This window comes from Natator depressus, chromosome 4, assembly GCF_965152275.1.
Source record: "Natator depressus isolate rNatDep1 chromosome 4, rNatDep2.hap1, whole genome shotgun sequence".
Classification (NCBI taxonomy): domain Eukaryota; kingdom Metazoa; phylum Chordata; order Testudines; family Cheloniidae; genus Natator; species Natator depressus.
The window spans coordinates 124338376-124354545 of record NC_134237.1 but is presented as its reverse complement, the minus strand read 5'-3'; the positions used below and the strand labels follow the sequence as shown (position 1 = coordinate 124354545).

General features: G+C 39.6%; 1 protein-coding gene across 5 annotated transcripts in view; it reads right to left on the bottom strand.

The window, feature by feature from the left end:
- FAM53A (family with sequence similarity 53 member A) overlaps window positions 1-16170 on the bottom strand; it is a 99324-nt gene that overhangs the window by 9411 nt on the left and 73743 nt on the right. For 4 of the 5 annotated variants that reach the window (XM_074950160.1, XM_074950161.1, XM_074950163.1 and 1 more), the window contains one exon: window positions 13866-13973. The exons of the other annotated variant lie outside the window; for it this stretch is intronic. In XM_074950160.1, the coding sequence (XP_074806261.1) occupies window positions 13866-13973 (108 nt within the window). The remainder of the gene's footprint in view (window positions 1-13865; window positions 13974-16170) is intronic. 5 annotated transcript variants of the gene reach the window in all.

Sequence of the window (16170 nt, the reverse complement as noted above, 5' to 3'; positions counted from 1 at the left end):
GCCTGGGTGCATTTGAATATAGGGAACCAGACTGGAACTCTTCGAACTGGAGTAATCCCCAACTTGCCATGGGAAATAATCTAAAGGGACTGACAAAATTTCTCCTTGCTACTATTCTGTCACCCAGAGAACCCGGGTACTGTTCCAGTCTGATTGTCTGACATCTTTCCAACTGCCATGTGAGACCTTTGTGATGGCCCACTGCAACGCAAGACGACTTGGAAACAGCAACAAGGAGCCAGGAAGGCCTGGCAATGAACAGACTTAGCAGCTGGCAAGTCAACAGAACCACCTTGAGACAACACTTCTTGACAGTGAATCAATGGTACCACCAACTAGGACCTTTGATTTGGTTTAGGAACGAGATGACGCTATTAGAAAGACACACAATTGGCACGTGGTGATTAATAGAATCATTGCACAGGAGAGTCAGAACTCCCAATTTCCCCACTTTGAACTACAAAATTATTTATTTTGCGAAGTGGAGAAGAATTTCCAGACAGGTGAGATACATCACCAGTTTGGGATACTGGAAACCACCATCTCTGGTATCTCATATGAAATGGCTGGGTTCAACCCCTACAGGACAAGGCAAAGGCCCTGAGAAAGACCCAGTTACCACCAAGAAGCAGGTGTGGGCTTTCCTGGGTCTAGCCACGTAGTGCCAAAGGTTCATGCCCCATTTCATGACACTTGCTGCATCACGGACAGACTTCAGGAAAGCCAATGCATCTCAAGCAGTCCAGGTTACATTGAGTTGTCCCAAGGCCTCTACCAAGATAAGGATAACCTCAGTCAACAGCCTGTGTGACAGTATTTGGACTTCTCACTCATGTTTATGTTACAAATGGATACTTCCACAGTTGGACCGGGAGCAATACTGTCAAAAAACATTCAGGGGGTGGAATATCTTATACTGTGTATAACCCTGAAGCTGCAGCCACAGGAGAGCAGATACTCCACCACCAAGAGCATGCTGGGCCATCAAATGGATTGTAGGGGCCTTTCGATATTATCTTTTAGGGCTTCCTTTGATTTAGTAACAGACCATGCAGCTCTTAAATGGTTGCAAGTGAGGAAGGACACTAATACATTACTCAGTAGTATCTATCATTACAACCATATGTCTTTTGTGTATGGCACCGGCCAAGTTCACAGCTCTAGAATGTGGACTTCTTTTCCTGGGACTGATGTTCTTGCAGAAGGGAAGAGATCAGAGTCCTGGGCCTGTTCTGCAGGGGAGGTGTGTGACTGAGTACATCAGGCCTTCTCTGCCTCTCAGTTCCCCACCCAAGGAAAATTCACTCATACTGGACCACCACCAAAAAACAGTCCTCGAGAGGCCTGGAAGGGCCAAGAAAAAAAATAAATAAATACTGACCAATCAAGAACCAGCAGGCCAGTTAAGAAGGCATGCCTGCTGTTGCTCAGGGACAGAGCTGGGTGAGACTGGAACAGAGCTCCTCAGGGCTAACCCAGACCCACACCAGGGCCTTGCCCTAAGCATGGTAATTAATTGCTTGCCTTTTGCTACCTTGCGCCCCCCCACCCCGTCTAAATGGGCACACGGCCAAGTCTTGAGTTGCCATTTTGTCATTTGATTGTTTTGAGACTGACACCAAGCTTATGACACAGAATACTCTACTCCAAACCTTGCAGACGAAGGTGGGGAGTGTCCACAGAACCATGTATGGCCCAGAAGAGGGCAATGCAGAGCAGCCCCACTTCCCACAGTGGCCCATGAGAGCCACTGCTACTTTTTACTGCTCCCCACCTGACCAAAGAGTCCACCTTCTGCAGAGCTCCTAAAACGATGGACAAGCCAAAAAACTGGAATGTTATTAAACTATTTATATTTGGGACTGGGGCCTAACTATGCCGAGTGCTGTGCAAACTTAGAAATGAGACAACCCCTACCCTGACGGGCTCTGACAGAAGAAAAAAAGGCCTTTTCTTTTTTGAAAGGTTTCTGCTGCAAACAAATTTATGCATCTTTGCATAAAGAAAAATTATGCAGTCATTTGCTCAGTCACAAAAATCACATAAGAAAAACTGTTCAAATCCCCCCCCTGCCCCTTCCCTTCTAAGTTTATAGGGAAGTTTCCCCCTCTCCCATCTGATTTAGTAATTCACATCTTTCACTTCAAGCATAAGAGTTTTCACATTTATCATTTAAGACACTAACTCATGAAGATCATATTTCCAGTTTCACAGATACAAAGAAAGTGTTTGTAGTGCTTACTATTGTTAGCATTACACTTAAAACATGTATCTTTAAAACTCATAAATTGACCTCTCTCCAGTCTATCTGCGTTTCGGTTTTTGTTTTTTTGAATGGGTATCTTGACACAAAGGGGTATATTCACATTGTTTTGCATAAGGGAATTATGCTGACAAGTCCCTCTACACAGAGATGAGAATCACTCTACGATTGCTCAGGTTGACATTTCTGAACAATATATGGATATTGATCAACAAGAGAATGACTGCTTGCAGCAGTAGCAGGTAACAGTATTGGTCTTTAGGATCCAAAACCAACACTGCCATAATTTTTCACTGGAGTTGTATTATGTATGTTTTTGGCTACCTATTCAGAAAGATAAAAACTTACAAAGAACATACAACACATTCCCTCCCACTTCCCCCACCCTCAGAGTGCAGTACATTTTAGTGAATATAACTTAACTCATAATATAACAATAGCTAACTCGCTAAGAGGAAACTTGCAATGAAGTAGTATTTTACTGGACACTAATGAATCATCCTTAACTGAAACTATTTCTAAATAAAAAGGACAAAAAAATTATAAACTTACAAATAATTTGTCAAAACTGTTTTTCATGTTCACACTGAACATTGTGCCAGATTTGGACCGTATTTAGCACTGGTGTAAATCCATTGCCTTTGTCCTCTGACATGAGGACAGAATTTGATCCCTTAGGTCTATGAAGATTGCCAAATGGTATTATTTCTTACCACTTACATTTGTCATCTTGACTTTTATGCAGGACTATGCATCTTCTACTATACCTGACACATTTAGCAACACTAATAGTCTCATGCATTCATAGCTGCAACCATCCCATTCATGCTCAGAAGTCCATAGACTCAAATCCCTATGCGTTATTAAAACTATTATTTTGTACTTTTTTGCAGAGTTTACTGAAGGGTGAGGTATATAACAGACCAGTAAAGCTAGCTGTGAATATTAAATTGACATGTATCTGTTGGAAAGATTTATACCAGATTACAAAAGTAAACTTTGAATTTAAACTTCAAACTGCACTCATTAGTTACTGACAGATGTCAGCCTCACTTACATTATTAGGTTGTGTTGGCATTCTATTATAACCAGCATTTTAAAGGGTTTTATAATTAGGCCATAAAATTCACTCCCAGCTGGAAAAAAAAGGTCACAGCCTGGAAGCAATTTCATCCTTTACCTTTTTTTTTGGGTACAAAAAGAAAATCAGATTTATATATTCTTGATATATAAGCATTAAAAAGCAAAGATGCTAGGAATGTTTTGCTCACCTTAAGTTAAAAAAGGACATTTCAAAATGAATTCTTATTGGCTGTTAATCCAAACTACAGGTGCACCAGGGCCACTGATTATTTCCAGAGGAAAGTTAAACTGAGCAAGTTACATTTGTCTGCGTAAAGGGAAAAATGCCCAATGGACATGTCCAGTATGTTCACTATATCTAGCACCTATAAACTAAAATACAATAGCTGTTATATCTAATATTAACGCTTTCTGACAAGGGCTGTTTTGAGATAACTTAGTTAACATGAAGCCACAAAGACACTGGCATTTCAGTATCAGGTCAATCTGTGCTTTTTAAAGATGTTTAGAACAATGTTGTTTTGAGATATCCTTTCTTGGTTCAGAAATCACAGGGTGCTGAGGGCGCTTGGCACCTGACAGAGTAGGATGTTTGGATATAGATTCCCTTGCCAAGGTTCACAAATCAAGGCAAGTGGTCATTTATCCTTTGTGCTAGCCAAATGGATACCATACTTGTTCATGGTGGGCTGGGGAAAAGGAGGAAGGCAGGCAGGCTCTTTTAGGTAAGACTTTACAATAAAGATCCTGCCTGTTTTGAGTGAACATTAGAATTCCTATGGCATTTCTCTTAATGGCAAGAGTTTGTCTCAATCACCTACTGAAGTGCAGTGTGCTGTGCACCAGCTGTCCAACTCCATGATTCCTCCCTTTGGTTTGTAAAGCACTTTTGGAGCCTTTGGATGAAAGGTTGTACATAAAATGTTAAATATCACATAATTCATGTTTTTAAAAGGCTGTAAATAGTCCACACTACCAAATTTCATGCATTAATACTGGAAATTTCTTTACTTTCTTTTATTGTGGAAAACAATGAAACATGAAAGAACATTAGTGATTTCATTATCCTAACTCAAACAAAAGGAAACAAATTTTATTAGTAAAAGCAAACTTATTTAAAAGTAGGAAGTCACTTATTTGAATGCCAGCTTTTCACCACACCAGTTTGCAACATATGACTGCAAACAGAATTATCTATCAAGCACTCTCAGAAATACAAATAGCTCATTCTGTTTATTCTCAAACACTTTGATATATCTAATTAAGGCCAATGCCAATGCTTAGAGTTATTTTTTTTGAAATAGCTAGGTTACTTTCAAATAGTAATATCCGACTATATCAATGGGTTACAAATATTTACAAGGAGTAGCTTTTACTGGTGTAAAAAAGTGTCTTTCAGGTTTGTACATTTTGAAGAAAAGGAATGTATAATCATGAATAAACTAGTATTTCCCATTCTAAAAATCCAGTGGATGAAATCAAAGTCTAATAAAGGAGGCTGGCATAGGCTAAATTAAGCTGAGTATCTTCCGGTACATTTGAGACATCTGTTTACCTAAGTGCCAGTATCTGTGTACAACAGAAAACGGTCTGTGCAATGCAAGTCTAACAGAAAGACAGACGACGTGACAGTTAAACTGATTCAGTGAGGTATTTCCCTACAGGATGTATTTTTATAATCGCTCTAGGCTTTGCAACGCTTGTGTTTTGTTTTTTTGCACTTTCTGAAGAAATTGCTCAGACAGTGACTTCAGTCAAAAGCAAGTACAGTACACCTCCTACAGTACAGTTTTACACTGAATACCTTCTAATATATATAAAAAAGAAAAAAGACAGCCTGTTTTCAAAATGAATGAAGCTCTTTCATTCTGGAACTAAACAACTGCATTACCACACCACACCCAATACTTCATTCATAACTTAAAGAATTCCACTGAATTATTAACTCAGTAAGTGGTACAATTAACTCATTTCTCTTGAGTTTCTAAGGATCTTAATAATTGACCTTCATTCTGGCCAAATTACTTTTAGAAATCAGAAAGTGGTTTTCCATATTAATTATGGAAACTTGCTGAATAACTTCTTTAATCCCAGACCCGGGGGGGGGGGGCGGGGGGAGGGGAATCAATATTTCTCTCTGCCACCTCCTCAGCCCCAGACGGACAGAACCAGGACCATCAACATAGCCCTTTGGGTACAAGCTTGGAAACATCAACTGAAAATATCTCATAGCTGGCATATTGTACCATGATTCTTAACTTGATACATGGATACATTGTTAGAATAAGGTTCATTGACAATGTTCTGAATCTTATTCATCCTTCCATGAATCAAGTTAAGAAATGATACATGCCAAACAGGCTTGGCATGAACTTGTTTATCACTGACTAATTTAAAAAGCCCACACAGCTGCCTGCAAGCTTACATGGGAGTTTATGGATAGCGCCTTTTCACATAAGGTCAAATGCAGCTGGTCTGGTACTCATTAGCTATTTCAACAATGAATTCTTACTTGTACTTATAGCAACTTGCCAAAGAGGAACAGTAAATCTGCATCGGATATTAAGCTTCATCCTCTTATGAGCACACTTCCAGAACAAAGTACTGTAAGTTTAATTACTGCTTTTTAGGGCTGACGGAGGGCTACATGGTGTTGAACACTTACGAGAAGGCCAGCTATCTGTAAGACATTTGTTATACAAGTGACATTTGTAAAAGGAAAAACAGTATCCTTAATGAGATTTCCTTTCCTCGCTGTCCCCAGATCATACACTATTGGGCTGTCCTTTGCAGTCAGAGCACAGGGAGGCCTGCAACACAGAGGCTTCACTTCATTAAATGCCATTTTGGGCCTAATTTCAACATTGTGATCCACTCTGCTGATGCAAAGAAAGCAAAGCGCCAGATGCTCTCTGTGCCTGCCACCTCAGTAGTGCTTCATTCATGATTGCAAAAAACTTCAAGCCCCCATTCAAAACTAAGTACCCCCAGCCTGGTCTCTCCTGTCAGAGGACAAAGTGCTGGCTTGTCTTCAGCTCACTTTTGATGCTTGATTATCATCTCCTAGCCTGGCCTACTGCTATCTCCTTTCCTTCTTCCCAAGCCTGCTGGAATTTGAACTTTAAATGGATGTCCTCCCTGGTAACAATAGATAAAAAGGGGGCCTTTGATTGTTCATGCATTGCTGAAAAGAAAGACCCGAGATTCATCCTGGCTGCAACCTAGCAGGATCTCATCAAGCACAGCTCCCATTCCATTCCAATGTGACGCTTTAGCCTGTAGCTACTCATTCAAGCTCACCGTGTCTATGTTTCCATTCAAAAAGGATGAATTCTTCAGGTTTCCCGTTAAGAAATTAAATGTCGATCCTGTGAATGAAGGGCAACACCAAGCTTGGAAAGCAGCCAAAAGGCTCTAACACCACTCAGTAGTTTGGAGTTAATTCAGTATTTACTGCTTTCCAGCAGGATTTATAGTTGCATTATTTTTAAAGAAAAAGTTACATAACCATGTTTAGGGCTTGGTAATAAACTATTTTTGGCGCCATCTGTTTTTCTAGTTGCTTGTGCCCCAGTTAGTAGAATTTACTTTTATATGGCTCCTTATGACTGATCCACTTAAATTGCTCCAGTTACCAGACCCGATAGCAAGACGCAGGTTAGCTATACACAGAATATGTGATGCAATCAAATCTTTCCCAAATCACCTTTTAGAAAATACCACTTAAAAGAAAGCAGACTGAAGATAATCCTGAGTTGGTGCAAACCAGACTGTCTTCAATTAAAAAAATCTGCACAAGTTTGTAAGTAACAACAGGCAATACATTTCATACAAAGAATGTTACGATCTGGAAAGTAAAAAATGCTCATTAACTGCGTTAAACCATCTGAAAAATGTTTACTCCTGGCAGTGTTTTTCTGAGAGATAGTTGCCAAGTTTCAACCTCATTAAACCCATAGATATTCTGTAACAAGTACATTCTGTCAGGCCACACTACCGTTATAGAGAGGGAAATGGAAAGTGGAAGCAGCTGCTGCAGGCAACTTGCCCCAGCAGAGAGGAGATGGTTCAAACAGCAGCTGCCACCCAGGCAAGAGCCCCCCCCCCAAACCCACCAAATTAACTCTTCAAACTCACATTTATATTCTGCTCTTAGCGTGGGACACAACACTGGTGGCCTCCTCAGCATGACAAGAGGGATAAGAGTGAAGGGGTTGCTGATTTCTCAAATTCTGATTCAAGTAATGCTTTGGATACTTGCATACTGATTAAGTTCTCAGAAACACATTGAGTAGGAGCAGCAGTACATTCATCTTGACCCATATGACACATCCAAGTTTCCTTTCTAACCAAAATAGCAGCAAAAATATTTAAAGGCTTTGCTCTTAATTATGTCAGATTTAAAAAATTCTACTTAAAGCAAGGGAGAAAAAAGTTGTTAGTATTGAACAAATGTTCTTCTTACCCTTTGTGTGGGGCAGCAGTGTTAAAGGTTATTGGTTTACCGGACTTTGCAGCATAGCTATGGGTGATGTTCCTAGAAAACAGGGGTTATGCTGAAAAAGCGAAGAAATGATCGGTATTATGCAATATTAACTCACTTATGTACTTGGAACACGCGATATAATCACATGTATAGGCGCATGTGCATGCGCACACTCTCTTTAGTGAACTCTAGACCTAGAAATAAAATTCTAAGGATTTCAAATCAACTCTTCAAGCAATCCATATTATTGAAATCAAGTTCACTTGTCCCTGACAGTTGGGTTTTAATCACTTTCTGGAAGAGAGTGCAACTAGCATACACTGAGTGAACGGTGGGGGTGGGGGTGGAGGGGGGGAGTTTAAACACTCCAACCGGAATAAGTTTTGTATGTCACAACAGTCAATTAAAGGTATACCTTGCAACCACCATTTTTATATTTTATTTTATTTTTTAATAAAACTCAGCAATTGGCAACATGAATTATAACTCCCAAAGGCTGCTGCACGACCTGCATGTGCATTTACAGAATGTGAATTACTGAAGAATGTGATGGCTGAGGAAGGCTCGTGCCTGCAACCAGAGGGTTTGAGACTCACTGCTTTTATTAGCAAACTGTTATAGTTTCCAAACTTCAAGTGGCTGAGGAAACTATCTCCAGCTTTCTGCCCAACACACCTAACCCCCTAACCTGGTGCAACCACAAATTTATGGATTTTTAGGGACACTCACTGATTACTACAAGAACATGACCTATCAGGAAAAGTTGGAGGAAACAAGCTAACAAATACAGCAGAACCCCAGAGTTATGAACACCTCAGGAATGGAGGTTGTTTGTGACTTTGAAATGTTCGTAACTCTGAACGAAACGTTATGGTTGGGCTTGACACTTATATCCAGACTTTAGTGAGGCTGGAACCCTGGTATAAAGGAAGTCAGGAATTTGGAGAAAAAAGTCTGCAAATAGCACTCAAGTGTGATTTTGGTTTGGTTTTTTGTGGGGGCAAAAGGAAGGGAGTGGAGAAGAGACAGTACTCTATGGAAACAATCTGATCTACACCTCAAGCACTGAACCATTTTCAGCCAGTACCCATGAAATAGTAACACCTACTATGTCAAAACCGCCCAAGTTCTGCTACAGCTACACAATCCTGAACATTGCCTTTCATCCCAAAAGATAATGAAGTGCTTCACAAAAGCTACATACAGCTATCTTCCCCCGCCCTGCAGTGGAGTGTAGTGCAGCACCCATACGGGGGTGCGAAGGAACATTCAAGGGGGCACAGCGGGACCGGAGCCAGCCCCCATGGCAGGGTGGAGAGGGAGTGCCACCCAGTCCCACTCCGCTTCTCGCTCTGCTCTGGCCCTGCCCCCAGCCACGGTCCCAGCCCGCCCCTTGACCACAGCTCCACACCCAGTCCCAGCCCCGCTTCTAGCCTTGGCCCCACTCCTGGCCTCAACCCTAGCCTCAATCCTCTTACCCCTGTCCACATCTCCCCACCTTCCCGGACCTGGAGTGGGGGAGGGGATGCAGATAGAGGTAAGGGGAGGTGCAACCCTGAAAAATTTGGGGACCACTGAATTTGAGGGAGGGGGGAATTTGCAAACCTTACACAGAGTCATGAGGTCAGTGTCCACAGAACAGGCAGAAGCTCTCTTTCTAAGGTCAAAAGACCCACTCAGTAGGAGTGCATGAAACAATCTTATTCTGCCAGTGTTCATCCTGTTGGAAGGTGAATCTTTGTAACAAGCAACTATGGAGTGGTGAGTGGGGGGTAGAAAAAAGTTATTATAGACTAGTTACTAGGATACTTTAAAAGTCTGAACTCTCACTAGCTACCTGACCAGGATAAATAACCCACCAGATTTATAAATTGCACCTTGTTTTTTAGGTTAAAAAAAATTCTAGAAAGGACCAAATCACATGCATATTTGTAACTATTGCAACTATTTATCTTAGAAATCCTTTTAGCCCAAAACAGGACATTTTATAATGCTCGTTATCATGAACAATTGTTAATGCACGGTGAATCTATTTTCCCCTTACTAAACACTAACAATATGCTGTTGGCACAAACTATTTTGGGGGGGGTGGGGAAGGGAGAGGGGGAACAGACATGGGTCAGAAAAACGTGTAATTTAATTTTTTTTTAAACACATTCGTACCATCCTGTTTCATGGGATTAATTGTTAGACTGAGCATACCAGACTTAGCCCCCTGCATCGAACTGGAGTTTAAAGTGAGGTCACCTATTTTGATTTGTTCTGTGTTTAATAACTTCTAATTTGGATGTGTGTTAGCATTTATTAAAGCAGCAACTAATATTAGACACTGGGAAATTGATAGTCATGATGTATGAACAGCCCCACAGTTAAGTGTGTATCTTAAGGCCTCCTCTACACTTTATTACTGTATTCTGAACTTGACATGTTCTTGACGTCTTACATTAGAGAGGTTTTAGCAACTTCATAGTTAAATTTGCATTTAGTTTCAGTCAAAGCAGGGTTAAAATCCCTTAGATGAAAATAAGATGTGCACATCAGTTATACCACTTACTTTTAAAGGTTTTACCTTAAATATGGCTTTATTGTCAAACTTGAAAACTTAAGTCTCAAATACGACAATTTTATTTGAACTTAGTATTACTAATAACTATTTTATACCAGAGAACCAAATCAAAATTTAAATCATCAAGCCAGCCTACGTGAGATCTCATTACCCTGCAGAGTTCTTGATTCCAGCCTCCACAGATTTAGGAACTCTTGCAAGGCAGTATGCATTTTGCAGGGACAGAGTGGTAGCAGCCCAGGCACTCTGGGGAGATTAGTATCTCTTCAGGGCACTGGAATCTATTGAGCTCCTTACAGTCTTCTTGCTAAGCCACTTAAGCAAGAAGAGACAGTTTGTTTGTAGAAGCAGGAAACCTTAAGCAGCTCAATAGTAACAGACAACTTGGGTTCAACAAAACCAGTGAAGATGCTGCTACTTTCTCTGTGGAGTTTCCCAGCTGTATAGGAGGTATGTCTGGTGTTTATCAGAGGGAATGTGAGAAAAGGGCTTTCAATTCTGCTTTAAATCAAGGCACTTTCAGTGGGCTGGGAGATTCAAGGATTGAAAAACTAAAAATTCCACACTCCAGCAGAGCACAGGTATCTTGAGCTCATTATAGATTTGTTAAATCCTGCTCCACCCCCCGCAAACCCTCCGAACCATGCCCATATGCAGTACCTTCCATCACTCTAACTCCAGACTTCTCTCACCCTTTGACTCAAGAATCTGGCATCACACAAAGTTGTCAGGTACACAGTTTTCTGCACAAACTATTATAAATTTAGCACTGTACAACAAACTTTATGCACGCAGTGCATAAGGTATGGGGTTCTAGTTTTAGGAGACATGCACACAGGAAATTCCTACTTTAGCTCCATCAAGTCAGCTCCTATCATGAATGTAACATTACAGTTAAACCTAAGGTTTAAAAAATTTGGAAGTTAAGTTTTAAACCATGAGCTATATAAAAGTTCTTAACTGGTGTTCTGGTTCAGACTTTGGGGTGTTTGTGTAATGAGTAGGGGGGGAATTTTGACATTCTAATAATATTAAACAATACTAATAATTGCAAAGATAATGGAATATAGCTTTTATACACAAAGGCTACTGTGGCTAATTATTTCCATAATTCTTGATGTTTAGGGTTGGAGTTCTCTTTTTAAATTATAACCTTGATACACTACATTTAAAGTATAACATCATCCACTTGTGCAATCTTAAGTTTGTGTGATAATAAATAAGAATTTTTAATTTCTATTTAGACATGCTGTACACTTGGATCAACACCAACAAGCACATCCGGATTTCAAAAAGGAACGGGGAAACTAGTTTATACATAGACCTATAAAACACAAGAGAACAACTTTCAAAGTCTGAAGTAGCACAAGACGGTTAAGCCACAAGACACCTGTGACACGAATATTGTGCTACTTTCCAAATATGTACCGAAGACCCCAATTTTCAGATTATGCTAGTTAGACCCTAGAATAAGAGAGCTAAAAAGCCTGAAAAAAAATTCACTTCCTACCTCTAGCCCAAACCCACCTAATCTAAAAAAAGTCTTTAAAGGAGTCTGACCTTTTATAATGTAATTGGCACTAAAGAAAAACTATTTGTTTTTAAAAGGTTAAAACCTATGTTTTTAATGAAACAAAAAGTTATGTCACAAGTACTACTAGACACTAAGTTAAATAAAAATATTTCTTATCAATATCATGCCATAGTTCTCTTGTCCTCTCACTGTAAAGATCTTCCACCTTCACCATCAGTAAGTGTCAAAGAAGGGTGGCAGGGTGCATAGTGATCAATGGAAAACAAGAAATTAACTTTGATACTAGTTTAATGAGAAATAGTTAAGGAAAAATAAAGCCATGTACTAGATCAGTGAAATAGAATAGAAAGTAACTAGCTCTAAACACTTTCCCAAAACATGGCTCTCTATGGATAAGTCTACACTACAGAGACCATACTGGTTTAGCAATCCAGCATAGCCCAGTAGCATAGCTGCAGCCTACACCACCTCCCTGAACGAAGTTAGCTATGGCAATAGAAGTTGGCTTCCATTGATAGCGGCATTTACACTGGAGGTTGTGCCAGCACAGCTATGTCAGTCAGGGGTATGTTTTTCAATCTCCTCCCGCTCCCCTCCCACACGTACCTCAACATAGCTATGCTGATATAATTTTTCCAGTGTAGACCAGGCCTAAGTCTTCTTTAGAGGAAAGAGAATGAACAAGTTATAGACAATTCTCAACTTCATTAAATTCTGTCCAAGTAAGGGCAGCATGATCAGGTCCCACAGCATAATCGCCTCTGAATTTCTTTAGCCTACAGAGCTTAACACTTTTACGTCTTTTAGGAAAGAAAATTCACATGTGAGAGAAGAGGAATTAGGTCAATTTTTACAGCTGTACTAAGTCAACAAGTAAGATGGGCTGAATCCTAGGAAATAAACATTTAGCACAAACGGCAGACAGTATTCCAGTGCTGTACAAATACTTTAAACAGTACACTACTTGTATTCCTTAAACAGACCAAGAGGGTTTTATTTCTTAAAGCATTATAATTTACATATAACACCAAACAGGAACACAGTCATTTGGATACTGGAAGCAAGGCAGATCCCCAATAGTGGAAAAAAGGGTTTAAAACCCTTCCAAAACCTCAGAGAATACTTTCAAGTGTGCTTGCAATTCAAGAAATACACATTTCTGATTACTGTTTCTACTGGACCAGCATCATAGTCGCCATTTGTCATTATCAAAGCTTGCAGAAGTTAATGAGTTTTGGAAACTAAGAATTCCAAAGCTCCTGAAATGCTCTTCCACTTCTTAGATTCCAAAAGGTATAAGAGTTATTCAGCTATGCTGATACTGTACAGGTGGAATGAAAGTTTGATTAAGTGCTTCCCAGGACTCTTGCACACTCCAACATTAGTATGTGAGACTCTCTCCTACACAACACCACTAACATTCTTAAGGGATCAGGATTGCAACACCTGAACACAACTGGCAGTAATAAGAAACACAAAGAGCACCCAGTATACCCAATACTGGAAAAGCCTTAACTGAATTTATTTGCTTCCATGATTTTCTGTAAGACTCTTGGATACTGGAGACCAGAGAAAGGAGTGTTCAACATTCCCACTCTTTCATTCTTTTATTCCACTCCCTATCCATCACCACATCTACCAGGGGTATATTGAACAGATCGATCCTTCTAGCCAATGACACTTCCTCCTTAATTTGTAGAATTTTAATCAAAGTGGTCCAACAAGCTCTGCAGAAGCATTTAAGAGGGAAGCTCCCCCCGTTTTTCTTCTATCGGGGAGAACAGAGATAACTAAGAGTTTGTTTACATGGTCAAGCTGACCAGAATAGTTATTCCGGAATAGGCGCCCAGGTGGAGTCTCTTATTCTAGAAGAAGAAAGTCCACACTGGGAACTGCTCCAGAATAGCTACCGTGCTTTAAATTCACACCCTACCTTTTTATGGAATAACTTCTCCATGTAGGCAAGCTTGAACTCATTCTTCCAAATTATATGTGGAGCCCCGTTAAGACTTGTCTGCTTAAAACAGGAGGTTGTCAAAGTCTGAATGTGAATAAGGGAAAAGAAAAAAGGTTCTAAGTCTTATTTAACCATTTTGAAAAATCTTCCATGAGAAAGAATGCTGATGCTGTTTTTAACAATCACAACTGAGGGAGTTTCCCTTTGAGTGAGAGAAGCTTGGCAGGTCTGAAGATACCTTTTGTTGGTTTGCTCTGTGTACCTTGCATTAATTAAGCAGAATCTAATTAAATGTAAGTCTGGTTCAGAGGAGTTCAACAGCATTCCCCAGGTGGAATCAAGGATGCTTCAAGTCCAAGAGAGAGAGGGAGATAGGGACACAAGGTTGCAAAAGAGCAACATGAGTGCTTTTGCTTCTCTAGGGTAAGAACTAGTATTAGCTTGATACATTTATTTTACAAAAAGGAATGGTCTGGTATGTTTAGGTTTCTAGAACAAAATTCATGTGCACTGACAAAGGGATATAGCAATTTAAGTCAAGGCAATTTCCATCAGGAATTTAAATTAGTTTTACAAAGCCCCAACCTAATGAAAATTTGTACTATTGAAATGTAGATTAAAATTTAAATTGAACTAAATTAAAATTAAAAACAGACTATAATTCAGTTCAACGGTCTCATTTCAGTTTCATTACTAGTAAGGTATCTTATTTAACTTCTGCAAAATTGTTGTCAGCAAAGAACAAAAAAATATTAAAAATGAAGGCATCGGTCCTTTTTTTTTTAAATATAGCTGAATTGCTGTAGGTAGAACCCAGTTCCATCTCCCACAAGCTTTAAAAAAAAAAAAATCTGTGCTCCATCTTCTTTCGATGCCAAAAAAGGAGACTTTTTAAAAAAAACCCTGTTAATGAATCTGAGATTCAAGGTACTATTGAGGGGAAGCTTAGAGAAAGAGGCAAGTTTTACATTTTGCTCTGAACGTGGCAAGTGTAGCGGCCATGCTTTTTTCTTCTCGTAGCAAGTTCCAAATTCTTGGTCCACTCTAACAAAACCTTTTTGTAAGTAAGTGTCAGAATATTAGCACAGCAACTTTTAAAAAATGTTTAACAGGACTTTATAGTGGAAAGTCTGACTTAACTGTAATAGCTTTTGAGATTGAAAATCCATATGTTTGAGGCAATGTCAAAATCTTAGCTGTGAATAAAAAAGCTGCTTTCTGTATCATTCAGTTTTAAAATTAAAAAGCAAATGCCAGGTCAGTCAGTAATATCAGGATGCAACCACAAGCACACTTCCAAACAAACCAAGACAACGGACACAGAACAATGACACTGAATAATATACTTTCTATGTAAAATCATCTATTCAGCTTCAATAACTAGACATTAAATTTCAGCTCAGACTGCCTTGTATCACACTACAGATAGTTAAGAGTTGTGCCACTCAGGAGCTGTGTTTTGGTTTCAACTACACTGTTATGGTTACAGACTTAATGTCCAAGGTCCCTGGTGTCTGATTATAGTAACAGACATCTTTTTTCATCTGTGTTGGCTAACGCAAATATTTACTAGAGCTATTTTGTTTTGATACATTAAAGATAGGCTTCACCTGTCTACCAGCCTGAGTAGTAACTTTCAGACTTCTACCTGAAAGTTAGGTAAACTACATAACAGTTGTTTGCATGGCACAGCAAACCTAAAAAAATTAAGGGTGTAGTCTCCAACTCTTGGAACACTGCAAAGCAGCAACAAGATGGACAAAGGACAATGGGAAACCAAGGCACAGAAGTTAACAGATTTACTCAAGGTCAATGGCTGAGCTGGAAAGAAAACTCAAGTTTTCTGACTTCCTAATCCATTATCCTAAAAGCAATATTTAGACAGACACATCTGGGTCATATTATTTTAATTAACTGTATTACACTGATGGCTATAAGCCCTGGCCAGGATCACGGCCCCTATGTGCTAGGCACTGTACAAACACTTGACCTGTAAGGCCGATTCCTCATAGCCCTATTTTAGGTATCTTCTGCCTGCTGCTCCATGATTCACTGACCTCTCAAAAGAATTGTTCCTATGACAGAAAACGTTTCCTGTAAGCTAACCAACAATGCTCTTAATTTAAATTACCTAAGCCCCGATCAGTAAGGAAGTTAGCTGAAGGCCTCATATTGCTTTAGCTTCTGTCTTATCTCTACGGGCTGTGTTACATGCCTTGAAAAATCCTGTTTAAGACAATACAAGTTCTAGAGAACAGAGAAAGACAAGGACCCAAAGACC